The sequence below is a fragment of the Corvus moneduloides genome, chromosome 8, assembly GCF_009650955.1.
Source record: "Corvus moneduloides isolate bCorMon1 chromosome 8, bCorMon1.pri, whole genome shotgun sequence".
Taxonomy (NCBI): domain Eukaryota; kingdom Metazoa; phylum Chordata; class Aves; order Passeriformes; family Corvidae; genus Corvus; species Corvus moneduloides.
This window is the reverse complement of record NC_045483.1, coordinates 4240887-4258456: the sequence shown is the minus strand read 5'-3', so window position 1 is coordinate 4258456 and position 17570 is coordinate 4240887. Positions and strand designations below refer to the sequence as shown.

Below are 17570 nucleotides of genomic sequence, written 5' to 3'. Positions count from 1 at the left end.
GGGCTCCGCGCGTGCGCGCTGGGGCGCGGCGGGAAGCGCCTGAGGGAGCGCCCGGGGCTGGAGCGGGGAGCGGCTGTCCCGGGCCGGGAGTGGCGGAGGGACCCAGGGACCCGGAATTAATTCGCGGGGAAAGCACCTCTGGGAGTATTGAGTCCAACGTGTGACCCAACATCACCGTGTCAACAAACCATGGCAGCGAATGCCACGTCCAGTTTTTCCTTAAACACCTCCCGACTCCAGCACTTCCCTGGGCAGCCCATTCTAATGTCTAATTACTCCTTCTGAGAAGAAATTCCGCCTGATGTCCAACTTAAATCTCCTGTGGCGCAGTTTAAGACCATGTCCTGTTGTCCTGTCGCTGGTTGCCTGGGAGAAGAAACCGACCCTGAAGCTGTGCCAGGAGAGGATTAGGGTGGCTATTAGGAAAAGGTTATTCCCCCAGAGGGTGATCGGGCACTGAACAGGTTCCCCTGCTGGACTGAGTATCTCAAAGGTCTTTTCCAACTGAAATGATTCTTGGATTCTGTGAAATTTGGTAACAACGTCAAAATTGGAGCAGCGGGATTCTCCCGTGTCCTGATAGTGCACCACACAGGACAGAGGCTATGAATAAATGAGGCCATAAATAAATGATGGGGTTCATTTAATTTTCAGTAGGATCTCAGCTTCTGGAGCTGGGGAATGCTGCTCCTGAGGCTGTGGTAGACACAGACCCAGCGCATGGGGGTATCAAGTTCTGCTTCCACCAGGTACTTGGTGCAGGAATGTTCAGGATATTCTGGGTATGTGACTGTCAGGAAATGGACCTGAACGGGCTTTGCACAAGCTAATATAGCAAATACAGCCAGCATCCTGCTTTTTGTCACTTAAGACGTTGTTTTAGAGGATTTAGTAGCAATGGAAAACTGCATTTTCTCTGTTTTAATCAAAGAATTAATTAAAATTAATTAATGTAAATGTTCGAGCGTGTTGTCTCAGTCTCCTTTTTGTGTTTCTAAATGTGCTTGATACTTCTGAAATGCGCTGCAAATTCAACCAGTTTTAGAAGGGTTTCTTTTCTGCTTTTGGTGGCAATGTGGTTGCATGGAAGATTGATAGTGGAAGAGTGATGATCTGCACAGGATTACAGACTTCTGGTGAAGACAGTTGTGTTTAACATAGAAGGGACTGTGTAAAACCTCTGTTTTGGGGATTTTCATGTGTTCCTATGCATAATATTTAAAGTAAAGTTGAAAAAATTGAAGACAAGCTGAAATTTCAGAGAGTAAATTGATTCACACTAGTTTTTTACTGAGCTGGCAGTAGTCAGGATGAACATCCTAAACACTGTATTTGTCAGTAGCAATACTTTATGTTTCTAATCTCATATGATCTCACTGTGGGATGAAAGTCCTTTAAAATAAACCAGCTTGATCCCGGCACGGGACGTGCTCTTTCTCCAATCAGCATTGAAGAATGTGCTGCTTTTTATTTGCATTAGGCTGTCTGACCAGTTTTCTCGCAAGCCTAATGGATTAAATTTTACTTCCCATTTCCTCAGCAGACATGCAGTATTGGAGAGCTTTTTCTGTTGTTTACCTTCGGAGCAGACGGTTCTCGTTCTTCTGGTTTCCTGCAGAGCAGCCAGAGCCAGCTCGGATGCTGGAGTAGTTTCTCCAGGAAGTCATGTTAATGCACAGCCTATTTTTGTTCACTTTTGGACTAACTTTTACTGGAAAACCTTTCTGGATAAAAGGTAAGCTTTCTTTTTTTACATATTCAGAAAGTTTCTCCAAGTCTGCTTGGACCTTGATCGGAGTGATGGACACCTTTGATATCAAGTCACAGCTCTCCCTGTGCAGCCTTGCTCATTGAGAGAATCTTGGGAGAGATTACAGGTTGAAACTTTTTATAGTTGAGTTCTTTGTGGTTTTTTTTTTTCCTCCAGGCTGTAGTAGGTACGTAAATACATCATTTTCTGTGCAGGACACTGGTTGTGACAACTGCAGTTGCTGTCACTCTCATCAATTGTAGAGACTGTAGAAAAACATTTCTTCTTCACTCATGTGAGGGCAATTCCTGCAATTTCATTGTGATTCTTCATTAACTCATTTCTATGATTTGGCTTCACATTTTAGATTTAAATGTAATACCTGTAATGTTTCTTAAAAAGTCATATTTTTATGACATGCATCAAAGATGGTTTCCTGCTTTCAGGTGTCAAAATTTGAATTGTTGAAAGAGCATCTCCATGGTTAGTTCAACATACACTTGACTCATGAAACAGAATGGATTTTTTCATTTAGATAATAAAACTATTGAAGAATAAGAGCAAAATCAGAAGTAAATACCAAGTGCTGATATTGTTTTCAGACTGTTTGCTAATAGCAACTTCCACATTTTGATTGCAATTGCAGACTGTACTGTTAAACATATGCTACCTGCACCTAGCTTTTAAAAATCCTGATGTTATCTAACAGGGAGAGATCATCATTACACTGGAGAATCCTCCTCACTTTGAATGGCTGGTTGTGTGACTTTTCTGCAATTATGAATTCCTTTCATAGGAATGTGGGAGGCTGAGGGTGATTCTGTACTACTCTAAGTGTGGAGAAATCTCTTTGTTTCCTTATAAAAGAACAATTTAATAAGGAAGAAACCACTTCCATTGTTAAAACCCATGTTATTGTTGATTCTTTTTAAAAGCAAATAGTTGTGTCTCTGTTGATCAAACCAGTTGATGAGCAGACAAGAAAAAGGAAGATGAATTAAACTTTACACAATTTTTTTAAAAGTCACTGAAGATTGTTTTTGTCTTTATAAAACCATTTACCTGAAACCAGATACTTGGCAGGCTTCTTATCTTTAGCTTCCTGCATTAGCATGTTGTTCTGGAGATAATTCTGATATCATGTAAAGGGCTACAAACCTTTTGCAAAGATCTGACTGTTGCTAGAACAAACAAAATGTAAGATTAGGCAATGGCAGGAGGCAGTGTGGTGAGCCAACTTTTCTTCCACACAGGAGGTGGACAAATTATATCCAGAGGACAACTAAAAGTATTCCTTATTCAGGACAATGGCGAAAGGAGAAGGCCAGCTGCACCAATTTTCTGTGGTACATCAGGTTAAAAGTGTCGGTCATGGAAGAAAAAATGACAGACAAAGTCACAAAGTTAATAATCCAGAATATGAGAGAATTAAGATTTTGTTTAAATACTGTAATAATTTTTCTCTGTGTGCTCCAGAAGACCCCAGCTTTAATCTGAAGTAACTTTTTTCAAAGTCAGTTTGATCACTCCTGAACTATTTCACTCTTTTTTTTTCTGGCTGGATCAGAATGGTCTTTTGGCAATCACCATTGTGCAGATGCCAACATAATGCCTTGTCCTTTCTAATTATTTACCAATTTCAAACTTTATTTTTAGGTGTATCTTCTCAACACACATCCAGACTTTCTACATTAGAAATAATCATTCCTCGGAGTCTGACAGGGAGAGAGAAACATCACCCATTTTCTCATGAGGTTTGTTATTCTGATTTCTTTTCTTCTGATATTGCTGCTTTTCCCAGTACTGTCCTATACTGCACACACACAATGGATGGTATATAGAGATTTTTGTAAAGAAATGTGCCCCACTCTCTCTCTTCTTAGTGTTTTCAACTAGTTTTAAGTAAATTTGTCCCCACAAAGGCCTGTGATTGTACTCTAAGTGCCTTCCAAACTTCTAATCCTGTTAATGACCTTGTAAGACAGAAGCGAGAAGGAACATTGAAGAATATTTCCATTTCTTCTGAGTCAGATTAGATGTTGAACTTCTGCTAATATCCATGCTCTCCATGTTCTGGTCTTTGGATAATAACCAGAGGATTTCAACCATGTAACACCCAAAGAGTGGCACAGGTTAAGAGATGAAAACCTGAGCCTTAACTCCTCGGTTCTGAGGTAACTTACCTTTGTGCCAGATACGGAATTCATTTACTGAAGTAACTGTTAATGAAATAGCATGAGTCATCTTTGTGCAAACCAATTAGGAGATAAAAGACTGTGAGTCGTTTATCTGATTTACATAAGGAGTGCCACAAAGCATGACGTGGTACTTAGCAAAGAGGGCATTCATGGGCTGTGCCCTCCTGTCTAAATGAAAATATAGATTAATAGAATTTAAACTTTACAGAGGAAAGAAGGTTCAGTGTGCTGCTGAGACTTTGAAATATGGAAGCCTGGGGGTTAGGAATCTGTATTTTTTTACTTAAAACATACACAGTAGTTGGGCCTGTCTCGTCAAGCAAAACATGGAATTAAAAAAAACACGTAGAAAAATCACCTCATTAAGTGATATCTTTTGTTTTGTTTTCAGGAGCATTCAGATGACAATCTTTCTTACTCAGTTAAAACCAGAAATGGAACATATCTCCTAAAGCTGAAGAAAAATAAGTATGTGATAGAGTGTTCTAACGAATTGTCCTGTTTCAGGGTTAGTTGCTTACAGACAAGCATTTTTATGCTGGAAAAATTCAGAAGAAACCATTTAAATGGCAGATTGTAGTAACTACAAAATGACTGGTAAATAGTGTTAAATATAGTGTCTCTGTTATGGTAGTATCTTGCAAATAGAAGGGAATAATAATTTTTTCTAGCCATGAAGAAATAAATTTTGCTTGTTTTTTTATTAGCAGCACAAATTAGCACATTTCAGAAAATCCTCAGGGAAAATTAGAATTCAGTTCAACATTAGCCTTTTATTAGCGGGGTAGGGATTTTATGTATTGTTGTATTTGAAAAAAAAAATTCTCTTTCTCTTGTTCCTCATTCCTGAACCTGTAATAGGCCAGGCTTTATGCAACTGCATCTGCTTAGATTCTTCTCTATATATATTTTAGTTAAAATATGTAATAATAAGTTTCAAAATAAGTTCTTTTCAAAAGTCTCCAGCTCATTTTAAGGCATTTTGTTTCTTGTGCCTGGATTTTAATAATAATTTAGTGTAGAGTGTGCTACTAACAGAATGTAGCACTTACCAGGACTCTTGACTTGTTTCTGGACCATTAAAGAGCAGTAGTTTATTTTTGTTTCCAGAAAACTTCTTAGTGACGACTTTAAGCTGTACACATATGGGGAAAATGGGAAACTGCAGGCAACACCATCCAAAAATGAGGTACTGTACATAATAAACCTTCCCCTTTGTGTCAGAATTTCCTCAAACCAGGGAAGCCAAGAAAAAACATATTTGCTGGGAATGAGACTTGTTGGTTTTCACAGTGTAGAATTTCTGTTTAACAGGTACCAGTGATCTAAACATGAGGTTCAAGAGGGACTGGGCTGTTTCCCAGCATCCCAGTTTCCCAAGGTGTGAAAGGATTTGCCAGGAGATTATGCCAAGCCTGAATTTAAACCACCTTTGCATAATATGCAATTTAAAGTACAATGGCAGCATCAAAGCTCTATAGTTTCTAAATCCTGTATCAAACAAGCCTTGTAAATACTTCTAAATTTAATTTCAACTTTAAACTTCGTGTAAGCTCAGTGAGACTTAATTGGGTCATTTGCGCATGAAAGATCTTCTCAGAGCAGCCTTTGAGAGGACTCTAAGAACAGGATGAGCAATGTATATTAAAATATTTTTATAACAGATGGTGATTATGGGACTAAACTAAAAAGCTGGCTGTGTTCTAGAACCAAGGGACCAAAAGCTATTTTAGGTACTCATGTCAAGTGATATTCTCCTCCAAGAAGGTCAGGATTACTTTCCAAGTAGGGAACTCTGTAAATTTCTAACAGCCAGCCCTGATGTCATGCAAATAATATGGTTAGTTAGAAAATGAGTTTGGCGTTGAAGGCAACCACCTTGTTTTGTCACTAATTATGTGGGTTTGTTGCATTTCAGACACACTGCTATTATCACGGCACTGTTGAAGGAATTGCTGACTCCACACTTGCTCTTAGCACATGTGATGGCCTTAGGTATTTCCTCTTGCTATTTTTTTTTAATATTTCACCTTTTGATGAAGCTGAAACTCATTACAGGTTTTATAGTTTTCCTCAACTCCCACTTTTTCCCCCTTTTCCAAAATTCCTTCACAGAAAAAAAGGTGATAGAAACCGTAATAAATATAGGCAGAACCTGGGCATGAACTGAGGCTTCTAGTAGTTGATGTGAATGTCTTGACCTGACATACCTTTGTAGAAAAAAAATCTTACCTGATGAAGGTTTTGTTGAACTTCAAACATTCCTGCAAGTTACTTTGTCTTATGAATGGGCACATTTCAAGAGACAAATCATTTCCATGAAAAATTTTTGATCAAGTTTGAACCAATTTTTTGTGTTTCAAATACAATAAAATCACAAATGGGATAAAATTCACCCATGCATCTTTCAGGTGAAGTTTCGCAGTGAGACATCACTCACAATAAATCAGGACATTTCCTGGCATTCCTTTAAATGAATAGAGAAAAGGGCTAAAAGAGACCATTTGCATCAGCTCTGTACCCACAATCCAGACTCATTTGCTAACAATTTGGATTTATTCTCTTTTTTCTCCTTTTCTGATTCAAGAAGTGCACCATTGAGTATTTTAAATAAGTTCTGTTTCTTCTTTTACTGGGCATTTGAACTTACCCCATATTCATAGAATTTAAAATAATAATTTATTTCAACATAGTGTTTAAGTATCCAGCTGTTACTCATTCACCTAGTCATAACCATGAGGGAAAAATGATGGAATAGCATTTCATTCTTTTATGATTGTTAGGGGAATTCTCTACATTGGAGGCAAATGGTACGGAATGGAGCCGCTCAGCACATCCAGCACATTTGAACATGAGCTTTATGAACTGGAAGATGTGCAGGGTATCCCCTTCCACTGTGGGGTGCTGAATGGCAGCCTGGAGCACGAGATGTTTGTGAAGCAGTCTGTGAAATATGCATTTGCATCAAACAGTACTTCCAGCAGGGACAGGCTCCTCAGGGTAAATACATTTCTGTTTCTCCCTTGAGCTGCAGTCCAAGGCATCTCCAGAGCTCTTGCTCTGGACAGCATCACTGCAGGTAGGTTTGACCTGGCAGGACATTTCCTTGTGGCCTTCATTTTCATGGACACCAAGCTGGTGGGAGCCCTGCTAAGGGAATCCTGGAACAGAAAAGCAGCACAATGGGGATCTCACACAGCTTGAAGCAATCCTGCAGTGGAAGAGCAGAGTCTACCCAGGACAGCCATGGATAGGACACAAAAGGCATGAGCTGAATGGCAGCTCACGCATCCCAGTGTCTGACCCGGTGTGAATTACTGATGCAGAGATGGTTATGTGGTAATCTAAGACAAACTGAGCTCATATTAGAAATGCAACATTGCTTTATAAACACGTGAAGTGAAAGTCATAAGAAAGATAAGTAAAATACCTCGAACTTGTTATGTTAACTTACTGTGATTTCTAATTTGCAGGAGAAGCGAGCTGTCCTGCCCCAGAAAAGTTATGTAGAATTATTTGTGGTTGTGGATCACAACAGGGTAATTATATCATCCAACACTAAATACATTTTATTATTTTGCTAATTTTTCTCCTCTGACATTGTTATGGTATTTTACAGTTTTTGCTGAAGAATTCTGATCCTGCTGCAGTGCAAAAGGAAACAGTGGAGCTGATTAATTATGTTGATGGGGTAGGTCAGATAAATTGCCTGGGTTCAGTAATTTCTATTTTATCATAGTTTTCAGAAGAGCAGCTAATAGAGTTCCAAAACTGTATTTGAAAGTTATACAACAATTCGTAACACAGTTAAGGCACATCACCAGTCTCTGCACAAGCCTTGTAGAGGTGCAAGCAGGGGGAGAGTTGCAAGATGGTTTTAAACCACTTCTGTTCTCCAAGAACATGAAGCCTTCAGTATGTTTTACATTTTTTGGAAGAGTATTTCTCATGTTTGTCGTTTGTTATTAAGAAAACTCTCAGTGCTATGAACAATTCCATAAGCTCTCTGATCTGTTCCCAGATTCTCCTCAAGACAATTAGCTAAGGAAAGAAATGGACATGGTCTTTCCCAAAGATATGTTTAGGTACTTTCATAAAGTAGATTGTTTCCAGTTACACTTAGTTTTATATTCTTAATATTTTTATTTCGTTTACATTTTATAAATATTTTATATTTCGCTTATAATTACAAATATATATTTAGTTTCAAAGAAACTGAAGTTATGTCTTGGTCACTATGTTCAGCTTATTGTTTACTCAGTTGTAATGAAGTCATCTTTCAGAATTCCATCAGAACAGCCAAGGGACATTAATTATCATTATTTTTTTTCAGATGTATAGAGCATTAAATATCCAGATTGTTTTGGTTGGATTAGAGATTTGGACAGATGCCAACCACATATCTGTAATGAATGGTTCAGCTGGAGATGTGCTGAGTAGATTTGTTTCTTGGAGACAGAAGGATCTTCTGAAGCGCTCAAGAAATGACGTTGGTCACCTCATAATGTGAGTTTGCACTAGGTGAGAAAACCAGCCATGCTGGCAGGGTTAATGTATATGATTTGGGGGTTGTGTATTAATTAAAATATACCTGGAATAAAATTCTCTGCACTTCCAAACTGGTTTAACCTGGAAAAATGACAAGAAACTATAATGGATTCTTAAGAGTTAATCAACTCCAGGGACTGGGTGACCTCCAGAGGTCCCTTCCCACCTCAGCCACTCAGTAATTGAGTGCACTGACACAGCAGACTTAGGTGATGGATCATTATTTTCAAGCTTTTATTCAGATATCCATTATTAATTGGAGTGAAACCCTGCTGTGGTGATAAATTCCTTCCTGACTTCAGGAAGACCAAATTTTGCCTTGCAATATTTCTTTCAAACTCATCAGTGTCTTTTAGTAGAAATCATGAACTTTCAACCCATCTTAACACCACCTCCAAACTGCTTCTGTTGCAGAGGGAGAAGCTCTTTCAGTGGATCCATTGGAATGGCTTTTGTGGGTACTGTGTGCTCACATGTCCAGGGAGGGTCAATCAGCACTGTAAGTACATCACAATTTGGGTATGGAAGAAACTGATCCTGGACCTACTTGGCCAAATCACCCTGGTCTTGGAGTTGGATGGTTTCTTTCATGGGGTTTCTTATGTAAAGACTTGTGCACATTTTACACCTCTTTTTTCCAAGTACTTCCCAATTTCTCTCTTTGTCAAATTGCAGCCCACTTGACTCATTCAACGAATTCTTTGGGTCATCTTTTGTGATTTATCTAACTCAGTGTTGCATAATTTTATCCTTATACCATTAAAGTTCATAACCACAGGGGTTTTGGGAGGGGAATGCAGCTACAAAATAAGGTGGTTTTTTCACTCTTTAAATATATAGAAAGTGAACATAATGCACCATAGTCTCAAGTGTCTGGAATTCCTGACAACCAGGCTGTAAACAGGCAAAAAATCTAAAAAAAATCGTACAAAACTATTTTTTTCTCCACCCTTGGGGCAGAACCAATAACTCCAGAGATTCCTGTCCTTAAAGTATGGATGCCACAACCTTGTGGACAATCTCAGAAGCAGATTCTGTTCTTTAACAGTACATTCCTTGTTGAAGACTCCTTTAAACTTGGTGTCTAATGGTGTTACAATAGAATAATTGAATAATTAGAATAATTAGAAGAATAATTTCAGCTGGGAGAAACCTGCAGTGGTGATCTAGACCAATTTATTATCCAGAATATGATCCTCAGGGAAGGAGTGGCAGGATCTGGCCCTCCCTGAAAATAAAGTGACAAATTGTCAATCCTTGCTTCTTTCACCTTGCAGTACAATTTAGTATTTTGCCTTCATAGTCCCTGAGAGCTTGTGGTGGGAGTAAATCTCTGGGTACAAACAGCATTTTCTTTAGTTTCACTTTTTTTTTTTTTAACCTGATTCTCTTTATTAGCTGAATCATAACAAAATGTTACGTCATGCCACAGTAGTTGCACATGAACTGGGGCACAATCTTGGAATGAAACATGATGATAAGAGGTGTCCTGCATCCTATATCATGCACAGCACAGATAAGTAAGATTTCCAGTTATTTCATTTTAATAATTTATTTTATTTGCAGTGACTATGCCCTACAAGCTGTGAAACTGCTATGAATCTGGAAGAACTTTAGTGAAGGGGGAGTTGTTTGAAAAATTTAATCACAAAGGTGGATTCACTGATTTAGGATTTGACGTAATTTTAATTTATTTGAAATGTTAACTGTTTCCTGACCCAATCGTTTTATATTTGTAACATTCCTAAAAATATATTTGGATTTTATTAATTTTTTTTTAATCATAGCATGTTGCTGGGGTTTTTTTCAGCCGGTTGAGAATGTTTCACGTATACTCATTGGGTTTGTGCAAATATGCAACAAATTTTTTAACAGTTAATTAAAAAAAAACTTCTTGGCTTATCTTTCCCTCAGTTCATTTGTTCTTTGGTTCCCCTTAAGAGAAAAAGATCAGAATATTTTATTTATCCACAGTTGTATTAATAAATCAGGGTAACTGAACACTGGACAAAACTACTCTAGGAAGGTGCATTCCTCAGTTCTTAGGATTCCAAGTTAAGATGAATACCTTTCTGAGAATATTTTTTAATCAAACATTTTTAGGCTCAGTATAGAAAAGGAATTTCTAAGGCCTGTTTTTTACAGGACACCAGAATAGATACTCTGATGGTCTCTCTGATTCTAAAACCATTCATATTACAGTAGTATTTTAAACTTCTGGTACTGCACTTTGATGCAAAGGAAAATAAAAATTAACTATCTCATGATCTCCTAGCATTATGAAATATAATATTTATGATAGAACAACGATGTTTTAAGAGCTTGAGTTGTATGTTCTCCTGTAAGCAAAATATTTATAATAATAAAATATTATGATTTCCAGTGGGTCCAGGAATTTCAGCACCTGTAGCGCTGATGATTTTGAGGCCTTTATTCTAAATGGAGGAGGAAACTGCCTCAGAAATCCTCCCAAAACAAGTAATGTGTACAAAGAACCTGTCTGTGGTAATAATGTGGTTGATAACAATGAAGAATGTGACTGTGGCAAACCACAGGTAATGCATGAAATTGAGCTGGATACTTGTTGTATATTAATATATTATGTTATGTTATGTGATATTATGTTTATTTCTGTATAATCCTGGCCTTTTGACATACCTAATTGCAATATTATCTGAGGAGGTTTTTTTGTAATTTCGCATTTTTACAAGCAGTATTGAGATAAATTTTAGTAAAAGTTTAAAATCATGCTTTGATTTTGATGTGGACTCAGTTAAGGGCTATTGGACTTCACAGAACATTGAGGCACTGCTGAGAAAGAAGTGAGATTCAGAGCAGAGTCTGTTTTGTTTGGTTTTAGCATCATGGATATTTCTGTTCCATGACAGAGACTGTTTATCTATAGAACACGTACAGGTTTGTTAACTGTAACCCTTAAGCTTTGCCCACACAAAATGACTTTTGAGAGTCACATTTGCATTGTCAAAATGTCCCTCCAAGAATGTATTGGCTCACTCTTCAGAAAGTAAAAGTGTCTCAAAAATCAATAAATCAAACAGCAAACCCTGGTTCCCTTGGCATCCCTGTGCCACAACACATCAAAACAGGTGTTTTTCTGATGACTTGTACAAGTAACACAGAAACAGTGTCTGCTGGTTCCTTTCAGGGCAGAAGAACGTGAGAACATGACACAGACAGTTATTTAAAGTTTGGCTTGTCCATCCAACGTGGACTGATGAGGTACTTTTCCTAGCTATAGAAAAAAATTGAAATAGTGTCCCCTTTCCATGGCTGTTCTCAGGAGTGCTCCAACCCCTGCTGTGATGCTGCAACCTGCAAACTCACACCTGGCTCACAGTGTGCTCAAGGACTGTGCTGCAAAAACTGCAAGGTACACAGTGCTTTATTTAACTAAATTGTTACTATTCACTAGGATTTTTTAATGTTTGAAAAGAGCTGTCCTAGTCCTCTTGACATATTTTCAAATGGCATTCACCAGTAAGACAGCATGTAAGAGGAGAATTTGCCTTCCTTAGAACAACTAAATGTTCCCAGTTGTCATTGTTCCACACTAGAGCTTCCTCTGTTGGAAACTAAAAGTGTCCTCCCTCTCTCGTCCTAGTTTAAAGTGGCAGGAGCAGAGTGCAGAGCAAAACAAGATGTCTGTGATCTCCCTGAATACTGCAATGGAAGCACTGCCTACTGCCCAGATGATGTTTACATCATGAATGGTCACCCATGCAGCAACAGCAAGGCTTATTGCTACTATGGAGTGTGCCAGAGCTTTGATTCACAGTGTGAATCTATATATGGGAAAGGTATGGTTCTCATTTAATGTAAACCCATTTGTAGTCTCCTGATAGACATTTCCAAGTTTTCTTTTTCCTATGTTTTTCAGACAATGTAGTGGCTTACTGAGATTCACTGGTTTTTTGTACAGGGGCACGAAAAGCACCTGATATATGCTTTGAAAAAGCAAATATTAAAGGAGATAGGTTTGGAAACTGTGGAATGAAAGGTGGAGTGTACAAGAAATGTCCTGTCCAGTAAGTCACCACCAAATAAATACCAATCCTAAAATCTTCAATGTAAAAAATATATTCTGTTACAAAGCCTTAAGGTGAGAGATTGAAAAGTATATTTTCATGAAATGCAAGCTAAAAGGTTGGAATGTTTGGTGTATTTGCACCAATACTGATTTTTATCTGTTCACCTTGTCTCTGAGTGTCCTTCATTCCATTCAGGCACAGTCTGTGTGGGAAGCTCCAGTGCACATCTGTCAGTCTTCAAAACCTTCCTGCCTGGAGCGTTGTCAATAACGCATCCGGGGTTTTGTGCTGGTCCTCTGACTTTGACTTAGGATCAGATATCCCTGATCCTGCTCAAGTTCATGATGGGACAGCCTGTGGAGAGAACAAGGTAAGAGGAATCACAGCAGCATGACAGAATATAGTCTGATTGGAAAGTTCTGAACTTCCAAAAGCATTACATGGCTCTCTTGTTCATATGCCATAATAAAATAAAAATCTTTTCAGATCAATACATACAAACCATTAATTAGCTCTTCAAAAATGGGGATGCTACAGTGAACTACATTATCAGTTATTCAAATTACTCCATCAAAATGCATCCACAGAGGTAAGCAAACCCAAGACAAAGTCATAAAATTCTGAAATACTGGCTGTTGTATCAGCCCTTTTTCTTAACATGTAAGTGAAAGCTGCAGACTTGTAAACATACACACTTACATTTATAAAAGGATGGGACTTTTTAAGTTCTGTGTTTGCAAGGCACTAATTACTTGTTCCAGGCCTGTGTAGGTTTTGAATGTGTTGATGCAAGATATCTGGGCTACAACTGTGATGTAAAGCAGAAGTGTAATAAGAATGGGGTGAGTATCTGGTGCTTCATGTCCTGTTTCTAGACTGTGCAAATTCCCTGCATTAAAGCAATAACCAGGCAAGTGGCTTTCCTTTTTCCGGATCTGTATTAAAAGTTAAATCCACTTTTTTTACATGTAACTCGTGTTGCCAGAACACTGCAAACCTCTTTGCACTAACACTGAGAGGCATTTCTTCTGAATTTCCCAAGGGAATTTTTTAATATTACTGAGCTGGTGAATTGTAAAAGGAAAATATTCCTTTGAGGATGACAGTCTAGTAATTCCTGATTTATATATGTCACTATGAAAAATCAAAATGGAGTCCAAAAGTTGTAAAACTGAGAAGGTCTCTGGACTGTGATTTATTGCAGGCAAATAACACAAATGTTAACTTAGAGAGAATTACCATGGGGCATCAGTATCACTCAGTGGTTTGGGATGTTATGGAGGGGCAGAGCTTATTCCCAGTTAATATTCCATGTATTTCTATGCAATACTCTGCAGTATTTCTTGGTTCCACGTGCGATTACAGAGTGGAACTCCAAATCCGTACGGAAGGTTTGAGTGGCCACTCTCAGGGAGGTGGTATTTGACTAATCCCTGTGTTTGGGCTGTAGGTGTGTGACAACAACGGCAACTGTCCCTGCCTGACTCATGCATGACTCCCTGTTCTTCGGGCTGTAGGTGTGTAACAACAATGGGAATTGCCACTGCAACCCGGGATGGGCCCCTCCGTTCTGTAACCAGTCTGGCTACGGTGGCAGTGTTGACAGTGGTCCAGCTCACACAGGTAGGACACTGAAACTGGCCCTCATTCTGCCCCAGGGACTGATAAAATAATCTGCTAATAACAGTGTCTTTTCAACTGTTTACCACATGAGACACTTAGTCATGAACTGACTTGAAGAGCAAACATTATTATTTGATAAGGAAGTAGCTTTTGCTGGCCTTTACACATGAAATGTCTTCCATCTCTTTGTCTAAAAGCAAAGTTCATAATCCATAGCTTTCTGAGGAAAATCTGTGTTACTTTCTGTGGAACTTTATTGAATTTTACTAAATTTGTACTTTGGGAAAGGGAGAAAATGTTTTGTATTTATTAAAAGTTTAGGGAGGTAAAGCAAATGTGAAGATCAATTGTAGGTAAGCAAATACCAAAATACAAAATGAATTTGTCTGCTTTAGAATTACTGAAAAAAATTTATGGAAAAGGATAAATGTTGCATATATATATAGGGTGGATAAGGCAGAAAGTTTTTGTAATACCATAAGGCCAAATCCTACTTTTCTGATTGTAGCATGTTATAAATTTCAGTGAAGTTACTGATTTTAATCTACGACAATGTGAAGATTGTACATTTTACAACAACAAAAAAAAGGCTTTAATATTTTAAATTCCTTCATTTCAATTCTTTTTCCCTAGATACATCACTTCGGGATGGACTGCTGATTTTCTTCTTCCTTGTGCTGCCAGTAGCCATCCTTGCTGCAGCAGCAGTAATGAAGCGTGATGCAATAAGGAGAAAAGTTTGCAGGAAAAGCAGAGGACAGCACAGGTATTTCCCTTCTTACAGGTGCTATTCCAATACATGACAGTGTGCTGCAGGTCAGTGCAGCAAACCAGGGATGCTTTATCTACACAAAGAATTCCACACCTCCTTAAAGACAAAACTGCCCTGCTAACAGCAGTACTGGGGAGTTTAACAGCTCAACCCCTGCTCCTTGGTAGTACAGTCCAGATCCTCCTCTTGGCAGTTCTCAAGCATTTTTTCCCAAATACATTGCATTTTCCTAATTATTATTGATAATTGTATTGCACAGATGTGGGGGCAGAGCATATTGAAATTGCTTGTCAGGTACAGAAAAGGATAGCCTCAAAAGCAAAATCTAGATCTCTGAGCTGTAGCCTTGTCTTTGGAAAACTCTGCATCCCTGAAGGGATTTCTTGATCTGATTTCTGTTTCAGGGATAACAGTGCAGAGCAGCCGAAGCAAGGCAACAGAGCAAGTCATGACACAGGAAATAATCAGGTAAGATAGATGCAGACTTGTTTCATGTTGGGTGATCCAAACTGCACAGTGCCTTTTCTCCATCACAGTTAACCATGACTTCCTGATACATTGACACCACTTGTATTAATTCTTCAGCCAAACACTGGAAATGCTGCTTAGCCAGGCTGTGGGTGTAGTTCTGCTAAAACTGAATAAAAATTATCAAAACAAAGTGTTGCAAGAGAACATGAAGAAAGTCCCAGCAAATGAGAATTAGTTCTAAAATGCCATTAGCTTAATACTGTGTAATTATCTACACTTTGTGTTTTCTGCTAACCTGATTTTCTGCAATGTCTTTTCCAGCCTACCCCATCAAGTCACAATATTTTTACCATATTGCGTTTTCCTGGTACAAGGTTTGTAGTATTTAAAACCTTCTTCACTTCATCTTTCCTATGTTTATGTTGCTGTAAGTGAAGTTATTGATGTTTTGTGTCCTGCTTAGGGGGATTTTTCATGCAGCATCATGAGCTATAATAGATTAAAGGCTTGAAGGAGAAATGTTGGTTTACTGCTTGTTTAGATAACAGCATAAACGCAGGTAAATGCTGCAAGGGAGAGAAAGGGGCAGAGAGAGTTAGGTGTAAATGCTAGAAACTGTTTAAAATGGTAAAGAACCAGTTTAGCAATGTCAGGTGTCTCGAGGCATGAAATACTAAACCCAGTGTGTTTTCCATACTTCAGGCAGCCAGTCCAAACCCAGCTTCCTGCAGCTTCCTCAGGACCTCAACGACCCCCAGTCCCACCTAGACCAGTTGTCTGAAATGTTTCTTGGGAACCCTCAATCTGTGCTGACAAGTAACTGACCCAAAAGACAAATGAGAGGATTTCAATGCTCCAGTGCTCTCCTTGTGCAGCCAAAATGCCTTTGGAAAGCAGGTCCCTCTGGCAAGGACTGGGTGCCAAGAGGCACTGAACACAGATTTGGTGATATCCCAGTGTTTTGCTACTTGCTGCTGGCTGTGTTTGTGCCTCTTCTACCTCACCTCTTGGTTTCGTAAATCAGAACCTGAAGTTCAACTTGCACAGGACTGAACCCGTGAGAGTGTCAGAGAACAGGACTCTCCCACGGTGCTGCCTCACTCTCAGGCCACAGAGAGGTGAATTCAGTTATTCACAGACATAATTCAAAGATGGGAGATCTGCTCTTCCCCTCCTGGGCTGTCCTCTCCTCAGGACACTGCCAGGAACTCCGAGGGCCTGCGGAGCCAGGCTTGGGGACAGTCCCTGTGCCCTGCTCTGACACCTGCCTGCCACCAGCCCTACCAAAGCTGGGGCCCAGAGCGCACCTCTCACCTCCCACCAGCCGAGTCAGCTTCCATTTCAGGTAGTCTGTAAAAGGAACTTCACATGGGGACACCAGAAGGTCTGTAGGTCATGTCTCCGAGTCTGAAAGAACCCATCCCTCTCTGTTGTTACAGAAAATATGGGATATTGGGAAATACACTGTACAGCTCCACAGTGGTTCAGCGTTTACTGGGTTTTGCAGCTTGAGATTTTCCCTAGAAACTGATTCCACTACAAAAGCAACACATTAACTTTTGTCCTTCTAAATGGGACAGTCAGAAACCAGCACCGATTTAAAAGAGGATGTATGGAGTGACACTGTCTGTCCAACTGGGCCTCCCATCAAATGTCTCCATGTAGGATGGATCCAGGAAATCCAGGGAAAAGAGTCTCCACCAGAATGGAGAAGCAGCTGCAGTGCAGAGACCAAAAGAACAAAGCTGTGGATATGGGTCCACCTGTCCTTGGGGAGTAAAGCACACCCGGCTTGTCTTCATGCAAATTTGGGAGTATAAACTGGGAAAAAAGAGTGAATAAATGATAGGATTGCCTCACCAAGAAAATATTTCCAACCCCTCAGATGGCCACATCACTGAAGGGCTGGACAAAAGAACCCAAAAGAGATTGCTGGCAAAAAGTCTGTGTCTTCCAAAGAAGTGTCCTCTTCCTTAATCCCTCAGAATCTCCAATTTTTGTTATTAAATATCCCTATCATTTAGACCGCAAGTATCCTATTACATTGATTTTATTTACTACATTACAATTTAAAATAAATCCTCAGGGGCAGCACACTTGGTTGTATCTTTGTTTTGTGATCACCACAAAAGTCGCTGCGGGGATGACGCTCGGGGGTC

At 39.2% G+C, this 17570-nt stretch overlaps 1 protein-coding gene across 3 annotated transcripts; it reads left to right on the top strand.

Annotated features, from left to right (window-relative positions):
- Positions 1 to 35: 35 nt before the first annotated feature.
- On the top strand, positions 36 to 17507 carry LOC116447562 (disintegrin and metalloproteinase domain-containing protein 9-like). Of its 3 annotated transcripts, XM_032116859.1 has the most exons (23): positions 36 to 749; positions 1544 to 1735; positions 3407 to 3504; positions 4340 to 4416; positions 5059 to 5137; positions 5867 to 5943; positions 6732 to 6948; positions 7422 to 7487; positions 7568 to 7639; positions 8282 to 8454; positions 8911 to 8995; positions 9895 to 10016; positions 10880 to 11051; positions 11798 to 11887; positions 12119 to 12314; positions 12437 to 12542; positions 12741 to 12915; positions 13307 to 13387; positions 14063 to 14168; positions 14802 to 14934; positions 15345 to 15408; positions 15733 to 15785; positions 16114 to 17507. In XM_032116859.1, exons 2-23 carry the CDS (start codon positions 1666 to 1668, stop codon positions 16190 to 16192), a joined length of 2391 nt encoding a protein of 796 aa, XP_031972750.1. In that variant the 5' UTR covers positions 36 to 749; positions 1544 to 1665; the 3' UTR covers positions 16193 to 17507. The 3 variants fall into 3 exon arrangements, with proteins under 3 accessions (XP_031972750.1, XP_031972749.1, XP_031972751.1); XM_032116858.1 differs by having other exon boundaries at positions 36 to 1735; XM_032116860.1 differs by lacking the exon at positions 13307 to 13387 and having other exon boundaries at positions 36 to 1735.
- The last annotated feature ends 63 nt before the right edge of the window (positions 17508 to 17570 follow it).

Excerpts from the sequence above, each read along its gene's own strand:
- LOC116447562 (XM_032116859.1), top strand. The coding sequence starts at position 1,666 with ATGTTAATGCACAGCCTATTTTTGTTCACTTTTGGACTAACTTTTACT. Across the intron at positions 8,996-9,894 it reads AGGGAGGGTCAATCAGCACT|CTGAATCATAACAAAATGTT; the intron begins GTAAGTACATCA and ends TCTCTTTATTAG. Across the intron at positions 14,935-15,344 it reads AAAAGCAGAGGACAGCACAG|GGATAACAGTGCAGAGCAGC; the intron begins GTATTTCCCTTC and ends TTTCTGTTTCAG.